At 39.9% G+C, this 23,387-nt stretch overlaps 1 protein-coding gene across 1 annotated transcript in view; it reads right to left on the bottom strand.

Annotated features, from left to right (window-relative positions):
• LOC308124859 (ras-related protein Rab-26-like) overlaps positions 1 to 20,711 on the bottom strand; it is a 47,004-nt gene extending 26,293 nt beyond the window's left edge. The window contains exons 1-3 of the mRNA XM_080488212.1: positions 20,245 to 20,711; positions 17,939 to 18,049; positions 670 to 711 (exon numbers count right to left, since the gene is read on the bottom strand). Coding sequence (XP_080344338.1) covers positions 670 to 711; positions 17,939 to 18,049; positions 20,245 to 20,430 — 339 coding nt within the window. The 5' untranslated portion in view covers positions 20,431 to 20,711. The remainder of the gene's footprint in view (positions 1 to 669; positions 712 to 17,938; positions 18,050 to 20,244) is intronic.
• Positions 20,712 to 23,387: the final 2,676 nt, after the last annotated feature.

Here is a 23,387-nt window from a genome sequence, read left to right as displayed (position 1 = left end):
AATATGGAAATGAGATCTTTGAGAACTATTTAGCATTCATTGTCTTATAAAACTGTCGTACTCTGGAACACTGACATATCGGGAGGATTGTTGTACTTAGAACATTTTGCTTCTCATCGACACACAGAGACATGAGCATCAATTACAGGTCATGTTTCTGTGAGCATGAAAGATGTCCACCATTCCTGTAGCTCTTCCTGCATGTGTGACTTGCACCACTGTTTAAGCTCCATAAGGAGCAGACCATTTTAGTTCAGGGGACACAAACATCCAAACGTCCATCTAAACAGGAGTTCTATTTATGTTCTTTCTTTTTTTTCTTGGTGAAGGTGAGAATATTGTATAGAAATCACTGTTGGCGGTCCGGCCTCATAGGAATAACACCAATTAAGCCTTTTTTTTCCCCTCATCAGGCAGCACTGTCTTTCTTCACAACTTAGCTCTGATGGCAGTTACATTTTCTCCTCTCTCCAGAGTCATCCTGTGCAGGTTGACTGCACACTCATTTAGCTGGAGAGTAAAAGTCCTTTTTGAACTGCATTTCTTTTTCAGGATCTTTATTTATTTGTTGTTTTTTTTGGGGGGGGGGGGGGGGGGGGGGGGTACAGGTCGCATCAATCCCTCAGCAAACCCCGGTCTCTGTTTGTCAGAGTATATCAAACTTCTTACCTGCAGCTTCACTTTGACTCCGTCGATGTTCAGGACTTTATTCTGGGAATGAAAGCAAGAAGTGATGTGAGTGACAGTTGTTTAATTTAAACGAGCTTCCCAACTCGCAACAGCTTTTTTGGGTGCTTAGAAGAAACAACCTTAAGTGTATGTTTGTGGTCATTCACCTGCCTGAGCAGTCTATATTTTCATCTACCTGCCACACTCCTTTCCCCACTCTCCATCAATATTGCATGTCTCCGCCTCACTTGGGTCTCTTGATGAAGCCTCACTTCTCTCCTCTGGAGGATTGACCCCCGCTGCTCTCCTCACCTCCCTGTCCCTGCATCTCATGGAGACTTTCCTCTTATGCCTGCCTCCATCTGCTCTGCAACAACTCACAGCCCTGCTCGGCCGTATGGACTTGATTCTATCTGGTGAAGTGGCTGCCGAGTGAACTCAAGCTTTAAAGCTTTCCTAGTAACCTCATCACCACATCATTTTCAACATTGACATCAATCATATCACATAACAGATCAATGGCATAATGTCATTCGATTGAGTGGCTTAGGCCTCCATTTACACTGCAATGTTTTTAAGTGAAAATGAAAAACCAATGGTGCTTGGAGCCATTGAAAAGTTTTGAAAATGATTCGGTGTAGTTTAGTTTGTTAAGGTGGAACTTTTCAAAAGCGCCCCAACTTCATTTCTGTGTAAAAGAGGGGAGAACACAACTGTTCTGAAACCAAAAAACAAAAACAATGTGTTTTCACTTAAAGGTGGTCGTGTCAATGTTGCATGAATCTTAAACGAGAAATAGCGGCTTTTTTCTGGCCTATCTTTAAACGCACAAGCTGGCTTTATCAATACATCACTGTTCAGCCCAGTGATGAGATTCATCAATTTTACATGTAGGTGTTGGGCTATATTACCAACACTGAAACAGAGATGGTGTTAGGAGAAGTGGCAACAAGTAACTGCTGGGGCTTTTTGGCCTGGGCAAAATTGGAGCAACTTGTATCACAACCAACACTGCCAAACCAAAGAAAAACGTGTCTTACAACATACATAAGCCTGAAAGAATGTCTGACAAACCCTTTTATATTCCACATTTCCTGGGCATTCACAAAACCAATATATTTCACACCCAATTGTCAATTTCCTTGAATTAATATGAGTCGCTGAAAAGACGAGGTCAAGACGTTCAGGGTCCTAGAGAAACTGCCATTATGCGTTACACTGTATCATCATCCTTTCTGGTTGAGGTCAAGCTGTTGACCTTCTAATTTCTCGATCTCCAGGGAGAAGCAGTAGATATTCAGGCCCGAGACAATGCTGCTAATCCTCCTGCAGAGCACTTAGAAACAGATATGGTCTTTGTTGAAGGCATTCACTGATCCACCTCCCTGAGAGCCACAAAGGAGGAATACTATACATATTCATGAGCGAACTCAAGCTGCAAGCGAGTTTGTAAGTGTGCTCTGATAAGAATCACGGTCTCTGAAGACTGCCTCCTTGTTGTTGTTGCCGTCCCTAAAAACAACTAGTAATGTGCTCAGAGGCCTCATGAATATTTAGTGACCCAGAAAAAAAGTCTCATGGTCTCACAGTGGTGAGAGTTTTGTTGGTTAGCCAGGCTTGATTGCACTGATAATAATGCTGGGCTTGTTGAAAGGAAACACTTGAAATCAAGCTCAGCAGAACATAATGACACAGACTTAATGGTGGTGGGAAATATGGACGGGGCGCGATGAAACGGGCGGGATTTGAGCGGCTTATCCAAGTGAGTCCATCGTGGCAGGACAAGGAATTAAAGGTATTGTGGATTAAAGACTGTCAATCACACTTCTGACGATACTTTCATAACTTTCTCGAGCATCATCATCTTCCACGCTCATGCGGCTCTGTGAAGTTACAACTGGGTTACGAGAAACTCGTTCCTCTTTACGTCAATTTCCCCAAGCTGCAGCAAACACCCTTCAAATAGAAGAATCTCTTCCAATACAAACAGCTTCAGGTTTTAGCAGCCAGACATTTAGATGTTGGCTATTTAATCTTGTTCTCCAAAGGTACACGAGTGAGAATTCACACTCACTTCACAGGGATTAGAAAATTACAAATGTATGAGGCGCCTTTGGAGGGGCTCGTGAAGTATGAGCCAATAAAACATTAATGGACGCAGTATGAGGGAACTAACAGGAGCATCATGTCCGCAAAAAGGTTAAGTATGAGGCGAATATAAAAAAAAAAAGAAAGAAGCGATGTGGCGCCAATCCTCATTGTCGTCGTTCCCTTTGTTCTGACAGCTTGTTGATGCACACGGCTGCATTCACAACACACACATGAGAAAAAGACGTAATACACTGGAAAACAAAGGGCAGGGACAAATAAAGAGGCAGAGCTCTACTCTGCCGTCAAGACCGACTCCCAGCTGGCAAGTTCCCTAAAATCATGCTGATATAGACCTCAGTGAGGCACACCTTCCACCAGCTGAGGAAGAAAGACAACTGCTTTTAAATGTACATCAGTCCATCAAGGATCAAATCATAGAAGCAGAATAAAATGCTTGCCATTGACGTGAAGAAAGGTGAGATAATGGAATGACCTGCGACTGACGCACCCTCCACATCAAGTGGATGTTGAGATTTGATTGTCAGGAAATGGAATTGGCCTAAAGAACAGGCTTGAAAGCACTTGAGAGAAAAGAAGTGTAATTGTGCTGGAAGTTGTGGGTGAAACGTCAGACGCTTACAACCTGCATCTGTGACAGTTGTGACCTTCTGCAGCTTGCTATTATCTCAGTGGAACTGTAAAGTTAGTGTTTTTTATGGGCGAACGCTGTGTGATGTGCAGCCTTTATGAGGGGGCCGTCGTACAAGAAGACACTCAGGGTGATTACTTACTATTCTATCTTTCCACTCCTCTTTGGGTTAGCGTGAGCTTGGGCAGCAGTTTCAATCCATATGACACTATTTTACAAGAAGTTGTGATTAAGATGGACTGGATATCCTCCTTGAGACAACTATCACACAATAATTGACATTAAAAGCAGACTTGCAATGCAGCCAACATGATGTGATTTAATGGTTGTGTTTCCTGACTGCACAGTTAGAAATAAAGCTATAATTGTTGTGGTTCTAAGATTTTAGTAAAAGCTACGCATGGACAAGAATTCCTATTTTGTCTGTCTTTGAGAGAAAAGGCAAATTTTGTGCTTTCGCCAAACATCTCTGACTGAGCAGCAGGTGTAATGATTGGAACTTTCCTGTTATTGACTCCTCAGTCGGGCGAGCAGGTGACGTTAAAAACAGAGCCTAATTGAAAAAAGCAATGGGCCTTGGGGGCCCATCGAGACTGACAACTGCACAGCTTCAGAAATTAAGGATTCCTCCATCTACAGCAGAGGACCGGAGCCAAACAAATACAAACAAGCAGAAAAATCAGGGTCTGGCAAAGAGTAACCTGTTCCCAGTAATATGTACTCCATGCAAGCACACAGTCCAGGGTGAATGGCTTCATGATGTGCTTCACAGTATTCTGTTAATTTGATGCTTTCCTGCTTTCCCAGGGGAAATCAAAACTTTGCATTCAGGAACCGACTTATGAGAGAGAGAGAAAACAAAAGAAAGCAGGCTCACTGTTTTGCCTTTGCAACATTTACAATCACAGCCTCTTCTTTGTATGTCATGTTTTCCCTCAAATGTGTTGTGTTGTGAATCCTCCCTTTGGCAGCTTATACACATAAATCCACACACCGACTTCATGATGCTGTATGATCGATTCATGTTGTGACAGAGAGCCTGGACCCATTTAAAGATCTTCCTCGGGATATTTGAGTTAATAAAAAGCAAAAGTTGAACATTGCAGTTTATGCTTGTGATTTTGTTGTGAAATATGATAAATAATGCTGGAAACTGGGCCGTTCAGGCTGTGGGCTCATTGTTAACTTCATTTATATTTTTTTTCTGTGCAACTTTATCCAGTTCAGGGTCACAGCTGGGTTCCAGCTAGTAAATGGTGAAGGCAGGTGCACAATGTGTGAGGAAACCCGAGTAACCCAGGACTGAAAACCATGACATTAGTGCTATCAGGCATTTTATTTATGATACAATCTCTATCAAATAAAGTGCACCAAACTCACAAGCACAAAGAAAATACACATTTCTTTTCAAGCAAACACAGAACAGTGAAAATGTTCGGCTCCTTTCTGCTAAAGTTTTCTCGGAGAAGCACTTTCAAGCATTTCAATCCAACACCATGACAGACTTTTCTAAAGAAGAGTCCAAGGTCATTGCATAAGCTGCTTAGATTTATTAGTTTCAAAACTGCTGAAAGACATTTCTGAAAAACCGTGGAGACAAAAAGACAAACCACGCACACCTGTGCAAACTTCCAACTATTCAGACTGTTCAGACATCATAATGTTAACCATAGATAAAACTGCAGAGAATAGGGGTTCTATACAAGCACAGTGTGGAACATATCCAACCGTAATTCATTTTAAAAGCTTTATAAATGGTTCTAATGTCAGACTGAACCTCAGGCACTTTTATTAAGCACACTGCACAAATAAAAAAGGATTTAGATTTTTGCACACACACTCACACAAAGGCACAAATCTGCATTTTAGTTTGTGAAAGACATGGTTTAATGAGCATCTTATAGAGGAGTTTGTTCTTGCTCAAACAATCACCAACATGATGAATTCTTACTGTTCTAATTTAATTTACGGAAGTGAATGCTCTTGAGATAATACTTGAATAATTAAACTACACAATGAGGTTCACAAAATAGAAATGCACACAAGATGCATTCAAAAGCTCAGATGAGTTTTATTGATGAATAAACTGCACTTGCTGCTTGTTTTTGGACACGTCCATCAATTGGTCCTATATTCCAGCAATTCATGGCACGGTTAAACATTCATGGTGCTCCTCGGGTCCCGCCTTTTTGGATCCCTGTGACATTAGGGCAGCAGGTGGCAAAGCTGTTTGTCATTAATTACAAACATCTCCCCAGGTAGAGCTAAACTCCCACCCCAGCTTTAAAATTAGAAAGGACTCGAGCTTATATAGCAACACAGTAAATCTGCAGAGCTCCACTTGTAGCTGCAGGTACGACAGTATTAAAAGTGGAGTTGAATGTGGCTATTATATCCTATTTGTTCATACCTATTAATATGCAGATAACTCTACACACATGCGCAAGTCATTTTGCTACCATGTTTGCCAAACAAAGGCACACATACATATAAATGTCTATACATAGTCCTTCCTTTGTGCCCAAATTTTACTCTCCAAATTCTTATTGCCACTAATTGATAAAAATAAAAAAAGTCTTTTTTTTAATGTATTTTCAAGAAAAAATTGAAGAACATTTTTACCACTAACTGGCATGATTGCGCTTGGTATTTTGATTTCACCCACTCAGAAAAAGCAGCAAGCAAGCAAACGTGCAGGCGGACGAGTGGATAAAAGAGAAATCAGTCAGCTGTTCCTATGAAAGCACAAAACATGTATAGAAGCAGGGGAGCAGTGAAAGAAAAATGCAAAATAAAAGACGATTGAGAGTGAGGGGATGGACTTTCAGTGACATCCACAATGGACAAGTCAAAGAGGAGATGAAGCTTTCAGAGGAGAAGATAGTCCGAATCGTCAAGTCACAGCTTGAATTTTATGATTGGTCCGTTTCATTCTCTTGCCTGCCAGCTCTGCCTCTCTCCCTGCTGTCTTTTTTTTTCTTTCTAGCTGTCTCAGTTCTCCCTTTCTCTTTTCACTACTTTGTCTCTGAAATGCAACATCTCATCATGTGACCATCATGTGATCTTGCCAGCTAATATAATTTTGATGTCTTCAATACGGTCGAGTCAGTATGTATTTTTCACATCAGTACAAGGTTGTGTCAAAGGAAGTTGAAACAAATTCTAATCCGTATATGTTGGAAGTAACTATCTTCAGGAAGTTCCTTTGCATCAGAAACATTTTGGAATAGAAGTAAAGCACTCAGTCAGCGCATGAGTTTTTCATCAAATCAATAGTTTTTGTCGACAAATGTCAAGCAGGCATCAAAAAGCTGCACAATCAATTGTATTTTTTACACACGAGGGAAATGAAAGACCAGGTGTTCAATCTTGAAGCAAAACAAAATCCTCGGCGCACGCAGTTAAAACCTCCAGCTGAGTCGCAGTAATGACGTGATGACTAACATCTACTTGTGGCATGAGTCACCCTCTCAAAAACCAGGGCGGATGCGAGTCCACATGTACAGCACATGCATATGCAAGTGAATCATATCATGCTTGTCATTTAATCTCTTTCACAATCGGTGAGAATTCTTCCGTTCATGAGTAAATGGTGCAAAGGATTGGCATGGCCGGATATGTCTGTGTATGCAAGCAAGTGCTGCCCAGCTCTGAGTCCCACATTAGAACTGCAGTTAATCATTTCTTGTCTGGAAATGATTCTCTTGAGTAATCATCAGGAGCTTATTGTAGCACATAAGATATGACAAAAGCTTATTTATCCGTACATCCTCCATACCTCTTTATTCGATTCAGAGCCAGAATCGATCCCAGCGCAGTATGGGCGGCAGCAGGGTGCAATCGGTCCATCCACAATGCAAACACAGACACATAACGGTGATTTACTGTCCCCACTTAACCTCAAATCCATGTTGCTGCACAACAGAAGGAAACTGGAGTACCAACAGAAAACCCATGCACATGCATGCATTTTCCACCCACGTCAGTGCATTTAATGATAAAGGTTTTTTCAATGATTTGACACCATTTACCAGTTTATCAGTGCAAAAAAAACAGCTAAATAACACTCTTCCGAGAATAGGGTCACAGTATAAGAACTCTCCAGTGACGAAAATGCATTTAATCAATCAATATTGGTCAATATTGTTAAATTCAGCTCAAGAAAAATGACCTATAAAGATCTTTGTTTAAATCAAATACTCAATTACATAGGCCAACTGTTGCTTTTTTCCACACCCGAGTCAACAGTAAGCGCTCAGTCATCAGCTTGTTTTTCCTGTGAGACATATTTTTTCAAGTCATTTTTCTTCCTTTAATAATAGGATAATACTTCCTGAGCTGAGCAGCCACTCTGGCGGCACCATGTTTTGAGAGAATTCAGGCAGGATTCAGTCAGTCTTCACAATGCGTATGCTCCAGCAGTGATGTAGGGCTGACAGTAAACATTGTGTGGTTACAGTCAGAAGACCGAGGTATAGATGCCTGTCCAGATCTCCTGTGGTTCATTAACAGCTGCCGCATCTGCTGAGCATTGTTATCTGTGTGTGTGTGTGTGTGTGTGTGTGTGTGTGTGTGTGTGTGTGTGTGTGTGTGTGTGTGTGTGTGTGTGTGTGTGTGTGTGTGTGTGTGTGTGTGTGTGTGTGTGTGTGTGTGTGTGTGTGTGTGTGTGTGTGTGTGTGTGTGTGTGTGTGTGTGTGTGTGTGTGTGTGTGTGTGTCACTGACAGCTACTAAATGTGTTGCATAATGTGTGAGTGAAAGGAAATGAACGTAAACCTCACCAGCTTCTCACTTCATGAGTTAACACAAGTGACACAGGCAGCATTTCCAAATCGATGATCTAATAATGACCAGACTGATATCTCATGCCGAGAACGTTAATTACGAACCAAGTAAATGCTCCTTCGAACATACATAAGAGTATACTTTCTTTCCACACTATGGATAGAGACTTTACTCTTTAGCTGTCTTTTTTATAATAACATTATCTCTTTGGAAGGGTAATCACAGTGAAATATGTCTAATCTAAAATCAACCAGTTGGCTAGCCATCACTTTTCCAAACCCATTTGCCTACTAAGCTGTTATCAATTCTATTGACTACACAGTGACACCCCAGGGACACAGCTACACACTGTTTGCTGGATGTCGACCACAGAAAATACTTTGTGTCTTTGTGATGAATCATCCAGCTGGAGTCACTGCCTCAGCATTATGTGGGGCAAAGGTCAGGCAGGAAATCAATATACAAGTATCAGTGAGAATGAAAGAAAACAACAACCTATCATTTCCACAGTGGACCGTAGGAGGAAGATTGTAAAATGCCGAATGTTTCGAGCTGTGGCTCCCAACCTGGGGGGACAGGACCTTTTGAGGGGGACAGAAATCAAAGTGGTGGGTGGATGGAGCTCGACTGAAGGGGAAATATTCATAATGTTATGTATATCGTGCATGAAACACAATATTGTGGGAATGTTTGGCAAGTCAATCATTGTTGTTTTTAGTTGGAGGTGGGAAAAATGGGTCAGGTGAAAAGATCTGATTGATTTTGTGAAATATAATTACAGTCCATGAACAAGTGACACATTTTAGATCAGATGTGCTGTGGCACTTCACCGTGACTTTTAATTATTATTTTTTTTTCCCAAACAGAAAATGTGACGGTGCCACAGCAGATTCAGAGAAAACAGAATAATACATACAGACAACATTAACCCAGCTTGTATTGTTTTGTACTGGGTCAAAGTCTAATTAAAAGAGTCTAATAATAACTATGGGACCACATTCATTTATTCACGTAACACAATTGCAAAACAGCTTTCATGGTATTAGATGATGGAGATGAGATAGGCCTACACAGCGAGGTCACATCGGAGACAACTTCATCCATAAATCCAAAACGGTGAGCACCAGCATCACGTACAGCTTGTGTGTCTCTCCTGCTTTAACCCCTCTGTTACTCTGTAAAGCCTCCCTCCCAGCTTCTCTCACCCATGCACGCTGCTGCAGCTGCCCCCGAGCTCTCTGCAGAGATAACTGGACCTTATACCCTCAGTGCCATGTAAATATACCCACACTTATTAAAAAAAGATCTTCAGCACTCCTGACTCATTTTAATTATCCACCAAGGCTTTTGTTCCTAGAACTGAGCGAGGAGGAATGAAACCGGATATATATCTCATTTCTAAATTCTGAAGTCTGTAATAGAAAGTTCTCAGAATTCCCTCATTCTCTTCTCCAGACCGGTGGGAAGATAACATAGGATATAATTTACTGAAATGCCACAGTTAAAAAAAAAAACAAGATAAATGCTTTCTCACATTATTATCTCAAGATCAGGCAATTAAAATGTTCAGTGAAGGTTTTGCAGAGGTCTGATTCATAGCCCCCCCACCCCCACATACATACTGAGTACACCCAAAAATAACATCAGAGGAAAGTGAAATAGGAATCAGTGGGGCTTTCTGGTTTGTGTTAAAAGTCTCCTGCGGTGCTTCTAAAAGAAAAATTTGAATTTATGTACATGAATGAGACCCTGCGCTTGTGTCACACAGCGGTCAGCGTGTCGTTGGTGTCACTGGGAAAACAGATGGTAATAACCAAGCACGTATTGTGTATAAATGAGTGGAATAAAAAAGAAGGGGGGCTTCTGTGAGAACTGAAGGTTATTTCACAAAAGTGAGTTTATTAATTTAAGGCAGATTTTTGGCACATACCTAGCTTCAATATCTAGTATCAGTTTTAACATGTTTGTGTTGAGGGAGATTAAAAAGATCCATTTTTACTTCATCCAAATATAATAAGATACAGGAGGACACAGAAACTTAAACGGTTCAGATCAGAACTTTCATCACAGCAATGTTAAGAAGATACCAAATCATCTTCTGACTTTAGGAAACTTGTCGACACACTGAAGTGTGAATATGATAAAAAAAGAAATAAACAGGGTCCTCAACCTGCCAAATCATTTCTAAGGGAAACACATTAAATGTAATGGTTATTTACTCAATCGTTGTTCAGATACTTCACAAAAAGTGTTTGTCTGCACCACAACTGCTGTGCGAAACAGTGTATGTGGGAGTCATTCTCATGAAGTTTCACCAAGTGATGAACAAGCAAAACTCATCAGCACATTAGAGGTGGACACACAACACTCTGCAAGAACAGAGAAATCTCTCGAGGAGTCAATTCATCTATCAGTAATAGATATGACGGTCTCTGTTCCATTGGAGATTGCATTTTCTGCTGTACAATACTGTTTCAACAGATGCTCACAAGGGTTTGGTCTGCAAGTGTGTTTAACTCTGCTTTTATGCAGACGGAGGAGGTTGCAGATAATCCAGAAAAGTTGGAACACCTGTCGGAATTAGAAGCAGCAACTTTTAAGACTTGATCAACCTCCATTGCTGCAGAACAGCTTTAAGTTGTCCAACAAGTGAAAACACAATTCCAGATTTATTTATTTTTTCTCAACTCTAATGCATGTCAAACCATCATAGCTGCAGCTCACAAATATATCTTAACCAATGTGACTCTGCAAAGGTAAATCACTGCGTTTGTTGTCTTAGATGGACACAAGACAGGATGAATCAGTATTCCAGATGTGAGCCATGTTACAAGAGTCAGACAGTTTATGGACGACTCCCAGATGGAGCGCTCGACGTAAATCACTGGGCGATGTTGTGTTTTGTTTTGGGTTTTTGTTGTTGTTGTTGCTTTGCTGTAGATGGCTGTCTGTGTTGATTGACTTCATATTTACAACAGAAGATATTCAGACATCCGCGGGACCGGAATTATCTCCCAGCATTTTATTTGACATTTTCATTGTATTTTGGCGCATGTTGCATGAATGCAGAAGGGCTTTTGTGCATTTTCTTCACATACCCGGCAGCAGTGAAGCTATTGTCATTGGGCTCAGGAGTGGTCATGCATCTCAATCAGAGAGGGAGTCCATTTAACCACAGTGAAGCACAATGTAGAAAAATTCAACACGGGGGGAAAAGAAAAGCTGTTTTTTCCCCCTGTGGTTGGCAATAATGAACAGGTGGAGAGACAAGAGATGTTCTCTGAAGACCTTCAGCAGCTCGCAAGAAGAAAAAAAAAATTGTTGTGACAATGAAATAAAGTTAACATCCTGAATGAACTGAATATAGAGAGAAATCCATATTTCTTTGGCCTGCATGTAGGATGTGCTTTATGGTTCTCTTCCCCACAGTCTGTGAAGCAAATCTGCATTATGACAACACATGTAATACTAACCAAATTCATATGACTTTCTTCTGTCTCCTCTAAAGCTGCGAGGAAAGCTGAAAGTGCAAATACATGCACATATGCACACACAAGCAGAAAGCGAATCGATAAAATTGAGCTCTTTTTGATTAAAATCAGTAAAATGACGTGGTGTAAAGTGATCACGGCAGAGGAGAGCAACAAGCAATCCTTGATACTTGTTCAATGATGCACTTCAATGAATGTGTGTGGACTCATTAGAAAAAAACAACCAACAGCAGCCGCTAGTGGCTGTACATGAAAACACTTTTTCAGGGTTTTTGTCATTCCCATTTAAACAGACACTATTTTCAAAACATTGACGTGTAAATCCGAAACCTTTGTGAAACGAAAACGCAAAAACAATGCGTCTTCACTTAAAAAATCGTCATGTAGACAACACCTGAATCTACTATCACTCATTCATCCATTGAAATTGTTTCATTCTTAAAAAAAAAGAAGAAAAATGCCATTTTTACACTTCACAAACAGAACAGAAAAAAAAACTAAAAGAAGAATCTCTGTATAGTGAAGCTGTCAAGTGAAACTGACCTGACTGACTCTAAAGTCCCAAGTCACACATACTTTCTCTTGTGTTCATCGACATTCATGTCTTGATGCTGGACTTGTTGTAGTTTCAGAGTAACAGATCATTTAAGGGCTATAATCAATTGATTTTCAATTTTTAAAGTTAATTTCTCTCTGTTTCTAAAGCCTCACAGCTGCTGGAGTTGTTGATTTTGTACTTATTAAATAGGATAGTGTAGCTGTGGGATGCCGGTGGCGCTGTCGGGGGGGGGGGGGGGGTAGCACAAGGACTTATGGGATGCCTTTTTCTGAGACTTTTCTCCGGGCTAATAGTGGATATACAGGACCTGCAGCTTTTGTGTTTTTGTTATTATTTGGTCACCCTGCTATATGTGTTTACTACTTCGGTCAGAGCAGGTTATAATTGTTACAACACCATGAGTGAGAAGCTGATGACGGCCCTCTGTGTTTTATGACATGTGTTCAATGAATTATTAATAAAGACTTCTTTCATTTAATCCATTGTTTTGGTAGTTTACATGATAGTCTGCTTTTTAATGAGTAAAAGATACAACTTGCTCGTGACAACAGAGCAAGGGTCAGTCTAACATTCATCCAGAGTTTGAAGAAAGTCTTGCGCTCCATCCTCACCGACTTCATTATCAATGCCCGTCTTCCTGAGTCAAGTGAACAAGTTTTATATTGCGCAGCGAGGTGAAAACTAATGGTTGCATAATACGTCTGTCACTTGGGGTGCTGTGGATACAACCGACAGCTGAGAACTGCACACTTGTCTCTCACTAGAGGTGAGAAGTGAAGCTCTTCCACTCACTACTTCCTCAAATGAGGGACTGAAACACTGCTTCTGTCCAAAGTCATGAAGTACATTGTGGAGACGAATCAGAATGAATGGCAGGTTTTCAAGTACACTGAACAGCAGGAGGTTTTGTTGGAGTACTTCTTGCTATTTGGTATTTCTGTGAGCATCCTTGCATTCTTGCTCTTTTATATGAAATCTCCACCTCCAAATATGCTTTTTTTTATTGGCTGCATAGGAAAGTTTGGCACCCATTCCAAGCTAAACATGTTGTTTTGTGCTGAATAAAATCATAGAAATCAAATTTACAGCCAGCAGCTTCATATCTAATTATTAGGACGTGAAGAATTGCGGCTGAGTTTGGTCCCTCTGTGAATGAAAGTCTGGTTGCAGTAGATCAGGATTGACTGGTTGACATTTCAAAGATTTCAGGAGTTTCTTGATCGATTGCTGCACTTGTTCACCTTGTGCACTTCAGAGGAGTTTAGCACGACAGCTCTTGTCTTAGAGCTCTTTGTTCACATATTGCAGGCATAAATTCAAAAGGCTCAAAGAGGCCATCATGGAAATTAACAAACTTATTGATACTTTCAGTGAGGATTCTCAATTTAATTAAGTCCTGTACACTATTCCTTTGCAGGAAAGTGCTATATTGACTCCCTGCAACTGTTTAGATCACATTAATGGGCCACATTGTTGTGTCTCATCATAATCAAACATTAGTGTTGTAGTTGATTCAGTATCAAACGAACAGTAATGACACTCAGCTGAATACCAAGTGTGCTCCGTAACTCAAATTTAATTAATTTTAGAGTAGCTTTCACTTAAATTCTAATGTGCAGATATTTTATGAACTGACTAAGATAATAACCAAAACATATTTGTGACAGAAACTTCAACATCATCAGCAAAAGGAATCCAAACATTAGGTTCATAATCTATGGATCGATGTGACACTTCTTAATGATGAATTCTTTAAGATTTTCATATTTCTGCAGATGTAATTCTCTTTCTCAGCTTCATATCACTGGACTGAAACTAAATATTTTTTGTCATACATGCACATAGTGACTTGTTTTGTTGCTAGAATAAACTTTTTATACACACACGCATGTATATATATATGTATATATATATATATATGTATATGTTAGGTCTGCATGAGAGGAAGGAAGGTTTTTCCAAAAGAGGCATTTCAGTTTGTCCTCAAGAATGAGCTTGCAATTTAGGTATTCTGTATAACTTTGTTTTCCACATTTAATGAGGGCAATGTTTAACTCAGTGTTAAATCAAATTTAGTCATTAAGTGTAAAAACAACCCATCCAATTACTGCTTTATATTCCCTGCCAGAGATGCAGCTGTGTGCCCAATGAGCTGGAGTTTGAATTAAAAAAAAACGTATTTTTTTGACTAGACCGAAGCTGGTTTATATTTAACGCATCCTGCAGAGATACTTGTAGTTTGTTTTATTGAAGCTGCCTTCCACACAGTGGAAATCTAACCTCGGAGCTTTGTAACTAGAGACAGATAAGGTGAGTGATGTGCTACAAAACAAGATAAATTTTGAGAGAGCAGTGGAAAAAAATGTAGATTTTTTTTTTTACGCTTCTGTATCTGCATGGAGTCAACTTTTTACCTCAGAATTGAACTCAGCATGAAAAAAAAAAAGGCAAAAAAAAAAACACATGAAAGGCTATTTAGTAGAAGATAAAGTGAAATCTGGGTGTAGCGGCGGCAGCGGAGGTCATTTACATGATGTCTTGTGGCCAAGTGAGCGATTGAAGCTCAGAGAAAGGAAAGAAAAAAAAAGAAAGAAAAAAAAAGAGTGAGCCCTCAATCTCGCTGCATGAGAAGTCTGAGAGCTGCACACTGGAGCATGACAACAACCTCGGCGCTCCGGTCTAACCCAGTCACCTGCTCTCTGATTAGCATGGGCTTTTCCATGGCAAGAGATGAACAGCATTTTTACTTTGCAGGCGCACTCTACTCTGGCTCTCTTCACTCACTTAAATAAAAAACGGATTTCATCCTACTCTTTAAATACCAGAAAGGCCATATTTATATGTAAAAACACAGCGGTAAAAAAACCAATACAGTATTTGTGATGAAAAATAAAACTTGTGCAAAAGGCAGGATGTTAATTTTCAGTAAGTCATACAGCCAATAGGATGAGAATCATTGGATAACTTTATACATAAATCCAGTATATGTGTGCTATGTACAGAGATTTTAGGCTATGAATTAACAGCACCAGGTAAACTGCCCATTTCCATGTCTTTCACTTATATGTAGAAGTAGATGAATAAATCGGATGAGAGAAGAAAACAAAGCCTGTGTGTTATTTACTAGATAATATTAGATGTTTGCTATTTATTCCCTTTCTTGTTTGTGATTGTACACCCTTTCTATTTGTCTACATAAATTATAGGGAGTATTTATAATCAAATTCAAGCAGAGGGTTCTACTTTCTATTCAGGCTGCCTGTATTTTAAGCCTAACAAAGCACTAGTGCCGCTCTGTAATCCGGCGAACATGTTGAGCCTTAAATGAGATGAGACTACAACAAACAAGGGGAGGGAAGAAAACCTCGTGTCTCGCTGGAGCTTTGAAGTGGGAACCGGCTCAAATCCCCACGCGAAGCAGCAAATAGCTTTCCCACCGACTAAAAGGGATCAAAACCGTCTTTCCTAAAAATAACAATCACTCCCTGGCTCTCTCTCCGTCTGTGTGTCTTTCATGGGAAGACAAACACCAGGACCTTTACGCTCTTCTGTTCAACAAAGCCATGCTCGCTCGACTTTTCAAAATAAACTTTTATTCAGTTTTTGGATTATTTATTCATGTAACACATGTTACCTCCGCGTGTATTTTCATCAATTATGTAAATATAAATATTGTCAATTTTGTGTGAAGCGTGAAACATAAGCTACAAAATGCAATCAAGTCAAGTGCATGCAGTCTGATCCAGGATGATTCTCATAAGTTCAAAGAAGTTCTGTTCAACTTGTTGCTGTAAACAACCATTTAACAAGAAACCACACAGAAGTCAGTTGGTTGGCTTGTGGACCATAATGAAATAACTCATTTCATACAGCTCTGTGCTACACTGCAATTAAATCATACGTCCATACACAAGAAAGAGCTGAGCGAAGCTCTGAACTTGAGTATGAGTTTTACACCTTTTCCTCTATTCGTAGTAAATGTAGCCGGTAGAAATAGCTGATGAAGGCGTCCTTTTTGCTTAGATAGGCCTCAGCATCAGCACTACAGAGAGTGTTATAAGAGGCGTTACATAAGTAAATAAATTAATAGCTCAACCTCCCACGAACTCGCCATCCCACACATAGGGCTATATCATGGTTGGACACACACACACACACACACACACACACACACACACACACACACACACACACACACACACACACACACACACACACACACACACACACACACACACACACACACACACACACACACACACACACACACACACACACACACACACACACACACACGACACATATGAAACACAACCTTCAAAAAAACGTGACACTCAAAAACCGACTGGATTAGATTAGATACTCCTTTCCTAGTCTCATAGTGGGGAAACTTCAGACACATCAGAGCTCCATTTATTTTACCTCCCAAAGTCTACATGCAAACCTTGGAGTACACCACTGCATGTGTGGAAAGTACCTTTTGATGCTTCTGAGGATGGGCCAAACAAAATAGTTCTGTAAGTTCTGTCACTTGAATCAATATTGGCAACCTTGAACGAGAAAGAAGTGACTCTGTTGGATATTTGTGTTGGTTGCAGTTTGTGTTAACAAGTGTTGAGTTTAAAAAAAACAAAGACGATCTCCGGTGGTGCAGTATCAATTGTAACCTATTATTCTTTCAATCTCTCCAGTCTGAATTAAATATAGTTACAGCAGTGTGATACTCAATCTGTAAAGTACTGTTTCATCAGCTGTCACACACAAAACCATATTAGGATCATAAAGTGATTTACTACTTGGAAGGGCCTGCATGGTGGCGTGGTAGTGAGTACCCTTTCCTCACAACAAGATTGTCTCTGGTTTGAGTCCCGGTTTTAGGACTTTTCTGTGTTTTTGCTATACATTACGTGTTGGTTTTTCTTACGGTACTCTAGTTTCCTCTCAAATCCACAAGCAACAGGATTAATTGGTAACTTCAGAATTACCCAAAAATGTAAATATGTATGTATGTGTGTACCATTTCCCTGTGATCAACTGGTGGCTTTCCCCAGAGTGTAACCTTATATTCACCCAGAGTCTGCTGGAACTGACTCCAAGGTTACAGATAAAGAAGTGGATGGTATTAGTGTTAGGGTGATAGAGACAAAATTTAATTTGGAAATATAAATTGCAGTGCAAAATACTACAAGTAACAGGTGTGATAGTTGTAAACTACATAGAAAAAAATAGTCGTGATATATTTAGATCAAAGCCAATTAAGTAACATGAGAAAATGTAAAAAAAAAAATAGAAGGAAGTATTCAAACAAAAATCAGTGCGTGTGTGTGCGCCTGCGCATGTGTGAGTCACTCAGTGTCTCATTGACAACATATCACCTGAGTATGATCATCAGAAAAGACAGACAAGTTCCTCCCTGATGGCTCGCCAGGGAGCCAGAAACTGGTACATGATAGACATTGTTATCGCCCGGGGAGACTGAAAAATGGAAGTATGTCAAACTAATTTAAGAAATCAATATCTTGTCTTGTGAGACTCGTGATATAGGGAATACTCACAGCTCTGAGGCATGTTGAGACACTGATAAGCTGCGAAAGAATCTTATTAGTACACGTTTAAAAAGCTAGTAAAATCTAAGCTATACGAGCCATTATAAGTGTGAAAGGAATTTGTGAATGTTTTTATTGTTTTTTACTCACCCTAAAGTCAATGCCCACAGTGGAGATGAAGCTGCCAGCCAGGAAAGCTCCATCTTTGAATCGGACCAGCAGGCAGGTTTTCCCCACACCAGAGTCTCCAACCAGCATTACCTTCAAGAAAACCAAAAGAGTAAGGCAGGAGTGACTTAAAGGGACACCGTAGGAAAATTCAACCATACCTCTGATCTACACAAGGTGGCGGTGTTCTGTCACTTTGTACAGAATTTGGAGAGTATGTACGTTTTACTTGTTTTTAGTAGTTGTTGTAGTCCAGGTTTGGGGGGCAGATGTGCAAGTATTCGACCACAAACATTCTTGAACCTGCACTGGGTTTGGTCATTGAAAATGAAAAGTGTTTTAGCATTTACAGCCCGCCCATATTTTTGATGATTAATCCTGGGCATTTTGGGTGGGTCAATGGGGTTTTCTTGCATATAGTGGAGTTTGCATGTATGTTTTATAGCCAAGAGCCTCAGTCTCTGTTGTTTCATCTATTCTTCTCCTGCTGTTTCTGTGAGTGGCTCAAAACACTATCTTGTTGTGCAAAACTGTATTGCAGGACTAAATGAGCTGGATATAAAAACACGTAAAAATCCATTAGATGACATCCTGACTAACATTTTGTCACCAATTTACACATTACATCATGTATCATCCCAGCCTTAGAGTTAAAAACAGCAATCAAACTTCATATGAGTAAGAGGATGCTGTTGCTCATGTTTAAATATATATCAGTGAATGATTGTTTGTCCTCAGAACATTTGAATCATTCCTCTAAATTAGTCCTGGTGCTTGGCCAGTGAAGAGGGTGTACATGAATGAGTGTGTTACTGCTCACTACGACCACCAATAGATGTCTGTGGATTTCTCTGTATGTATGTATTTTATTACTGAAGAGCTACAATTTTAGGTTTACATAATCCTGAGCAGTGATAAGGTTGAAAGATGTTATGTGACTACTGTCAACAGGTTAGCAGAGGGACTGACGGAGCCAGTCTATGGAAATCTAAAGTGCCTCCTGGGTCCACTGGGGAAGCAAACAGGAGATGAACGATGAGTGGTAGATTGAATGGAGGCACACTAACAGGGTCACTGAACAGACATGCAACATTGCACAGAGGTGTGAGGTCTTCCCCTCGACTCTCACATCGCTCAATTCTTTCTCTCAAATATGTCCTTTCAGTTCTCACACCTCCTCTCTGTTCACTTCCGTTTCTCCTGTGCACTCTCCATCAAACAGCTCAGTATAATCGTGTTGTTTGCAGATGTTTGAGATGAGCTACCTGCCATTCTTAATTCCGCGAGGTCACAAATTTACTGGGTTTTTCAAACAGAATACGAATATGATTTATATTCTGTGCAATATAAAAACAAGGTCCATATCAACCATAGACCTCCTTTCTGAATAGGTAACCTTGATCCTATGAATTTGATTTTTATTTTTATTTTACAGCATCGAAGTAAATATTGAATCAAAACATTTCATTTTTCTTTAAGAATTTTGATATTTTCAGTTCGGCTGTTTTGTCTTTACACAACCTTTCAGGTCTCATCACTGAATGGAGGTACAGTGGAAATTGCAGAGGTGAGGCAGTTTATCATCTTTGATATGTGTACATGCCTTCAATCAAAGGGAATTTATAATTGATAAGAAAATAAACCCACATTTAAACAGGTGAATGTGGCTTTTTATGCACAGTGTGGAAATAACACCCCCTCTGCCAATGCAATCAATAAATAAATAAATAAATAAATAAATAAACAGCTGCAATTAATAAGGTAAGCAGCTTAAGTGGAAGAAGAAATCCAGCCTTGCAAAAAATTTTTAAAAAAAGACACAACAAAGCAATCTCTGCTCACCTCAAACAGGTGCTTCAAAAAACACAGAGTAGGTGGCACAAGTCCCTTGAGGCCATGTTGGGAGTGCATGCTGAGAGCCTGTGGGTGTGAGTCTGTGATTGTGGTGAAGTGGTACAAACTATGATGAGCACAGCAACGTTCTGCACACTGTGAATGCAGCCTTGGCTATGGTGGGGTGCGCACCTTTACAGGGTATTGATCGTCTATTTACACAGCTGCTCTTTAATGAATAGAGGTTGTAAAACGAAAGACAAACAACTTCACTGAAGAAAAACATAAACCACAAACCGGTTGCTGAACGATTCGTTTTACATTGTATTACATTCAATAAGGTTAGTTTTCTTTTCCCAGGGATCTTATAGTATGGCCAATACATAACCTGCGTTTGGGCGAGTTACCGTTGTGATCCTGCATCGAATGCTCATCGACAATTTCAGACTTCTCACCTTGAAAGCGATGTCGTAAAACTCGCTGCTGTTGCTGATGGAGGGTCTGCTGGGATGGACCACCCCGTTCAACTGCACGATGCCCGGGCTGCTCCTGGCAGCTTTCCCGGTCCCTTTCCCGGAGGGACTGCCTGCGGACGGGCTGCTGCTCGCGCCTTTGCCTTTCACTGTCTTCTTGCGAGACATCTCAAATAAAAAAAATCCCAAACTATCTTGGGTGGATTTTTCAGGAGAGTCAAAACAAAACAGTCTCCCCCAAATGCGCGCTTAGGTATGGATTCGTGCCGAAAAGTTATACGGGCTTTTTTGTTGTTGTCCTTTCTTCACCTGTGCGTTAAACTCATGTTGCTGCGATTGTTTTTCCTCTTGATGTAGGAATGAAAGTGTCAAAAGCCGCCTCAGCTGTTGATATGCTGCCTCCAGGTCTGGATAAGTTGCTCCTGTTAGGACGGCAGCTTCAGCTCTCTGCGCGCCCGTACTGCACAGATCACACGTGATGAGGCGCGCAACAACCAGGAGGGCACACGCACTGAAAGTCTTTCATTAAGAACTCATCATTGCCTCACATTTGTGGTTTATTGTTGACCTTTCACTCATCAGCACCATTTGCATTAATGTAGGTAAACAGAGGAGCTCCAGACTTTCACGATACTGATAGGTGGCACAAGACGCTGTCCATGGTGCTGAAAAAATAGCGGAAAATGGGTAGATTGTCTGCGTAACGTATAAGAGTACAGGACTTTGAATTATTATGAGACGCAGGTGTGGAATAATATTCAATCTGAAAAGCGCCTTAGTATATGGTTAATGTGTGCAAGGTGTATTTTGCATGAAAAAACGAAATGATATTAAAAAAATACGGAGTCAAATGAGTGATTACTGAAAATATGAAGTCAAGTACAACTATTGTTAGATTAAGTAAATGCAGGCTAAACACTTTGTAAGCCGAGGTAGATATAAAGCAGAGTTGTTTTTTTCTTTCTTTTTTTTCTATAATAAAACAACAATGTGATCAAATTTCATACTTTATTAATCCCCATTGTGAAGTTCCCCCTTTTCTTGCAGTTACTCATTCTATTTCTTGGTAAAGGTGGACAGCCACATAACATTGCTCTGGGGAGCTGATGGGGGTCAAAGGTCATACTTAGGGACCCACAGTGGTGACTTGTCTGCTGTAGGAATCGAACCTCGGATCTTGAGAAAACGTCACTTGCCTCGAGGCCACTACTCCCATCATCCAACTACTACAAAAAATACAGAGCTACATTTAAATATCAATTGAGATTGTGGACAATTTCATTAAATATATCTATGTGGATTGCATCGAGTGATTTTTTAATTCAGTGGTGATTGAAGTACATACTTGGTAAAAATACTGCATAATTACAATAAATGCAATTATTGTGAAGAAGTATATCTACCCCTGATTTGGTGGACACCAGGACCCGAATGCAAAAGGCAAGACAAACTGTCAGTACAGTAATCCAAAACTCTAACAACAGGAAAACACATTAATTTGAGAGATGAGGTCAAAAGACAGGCAATGGTTTCAAACAAAGCATTGGCTGAAACTAAGTTAACTGAACTCAAAGGAAGTAAGGCTGGAAAGAAATCAATGTACGCATAAGACAAACAGGCAACAAGGCAGATGCAGAGAGCAGGACATACTGTATATACACATTGGTGCTTAATGATGCAAAAGTGTACACAACCAGGTCATCAGGGCAGCTGCAGCAGCACCTGGGGACAGGATAATACATTACCTGAAATAGAGAGTTGGAGCAAAGGCACAGCAGTCAACCCTACAGACCAACATAACAAGGAAACATAAAGTAGGCGAGGCCCATAGATATGACATGAAGAAACTCATAACAAGACCCCTGACCACCCAGACTTAGCTAGAGTATATTTATCTTATAGTTTAATAAACAAAAAGCCATGTTTCTATATATTTGCAGCACATATGTGTCTGCTATTTCTCATAATATACACTTAATTCATATTATGGTAATGTTGATCCCAAAAGTATTTCTCCAGATTTTATGCTTCACAGGATTGCTGATCAACACATAATTTTGTACATGTCAGGTTTTTTTTTCAGTAAATATTATAGCCATATCCAACTTCAGCATATTTCTCACTTCCATATTCCTCCCATGAAAAATTTAATGAAAGTCATATCTTTGATGTGTTTCTTGTTTCTATGTTGGTGGAGTTACTGGTAATATATGGAGAAGGCAAAATAGAGGAAGTTTGATTATATAGTGTTATGATATTCCACCCATTTAATTTACTAATTGAAAAAAGAAGCCAAGGCATTAGCAGATGTAACGCGATAATTAACAAGTGCAGTGGATAGAATGTAAGTACCCCGATTGACTTGTAACTTCAACCACAAACCACAAGAGGGCGCTATACGAACGTAAAACAGAAAGAAGAGAGACTTCTTGTGTCTCTCTCGTCTATCCAGTGCATATGACATCAATTCAACAAAAATATGGAATAAAATAAACCCATACGAATTAGATATAAAGTAATTGTATTTGTTAAGTATATATAACTCACACACATGAATATGAATTATCTAATTGCTGCAGAAAGTCATTATCAATCATAGTTGCCCTGATTTCTTTCAATTTGCCCATCTTATCTCCACAAACTGTCAGTGATCTCTGCAGGACAGCCATGATCGGATCCTCTGTGACTATAGAACGGCCATTATGATTCATGAGATAATTCTTTGCAACTCGCAGGATGTCACTCTGTAGTGGGATCCACATATTGTCTACATTTGCAACAAAGAATAGCAGCACATTCTGATTCGATCCGGAACTTCTGTGGCCGGTAATGAGATGCTCTCTGTTCTCTCTGTAATCTGTTTTGTTATGCAACTTGAAAAAGTTGTGTATTTCTGTTGAAGTGCCAGACTGCCCTGCCTCATTAGTCTATTGTTTTAGATCATAGCCCAGGGAATTCATCTGACAGCAACAACAGGAGATTGAAGTGTGCTTGGTGTACCTTTGACCTTGATGGTTATCATGATTAATTTATAACAAAGGTTATTGTGTTTTGTAAATGCAAGTTTACCAGCATGAAAACAAATGCAGAAAAACACAACATCATACATACACAGGGGTCAATGT

The sequence above is a fragment of the Lipophrys pholis genome (genome assembly GCF_963383615.2).
Source record: "Lipophrys pholis genome assembly, chromosome: 19".
NCBI classification, from domain to species: Eukaryota; Metazoa; Chordata; class Actinopteri; order Blenniiformes; family Blenniidae; genus Lipophrys; species Lipophrys pholis.
This window is presented reverse-complemented; position numbering and strand designations above follow the sequence as displayed.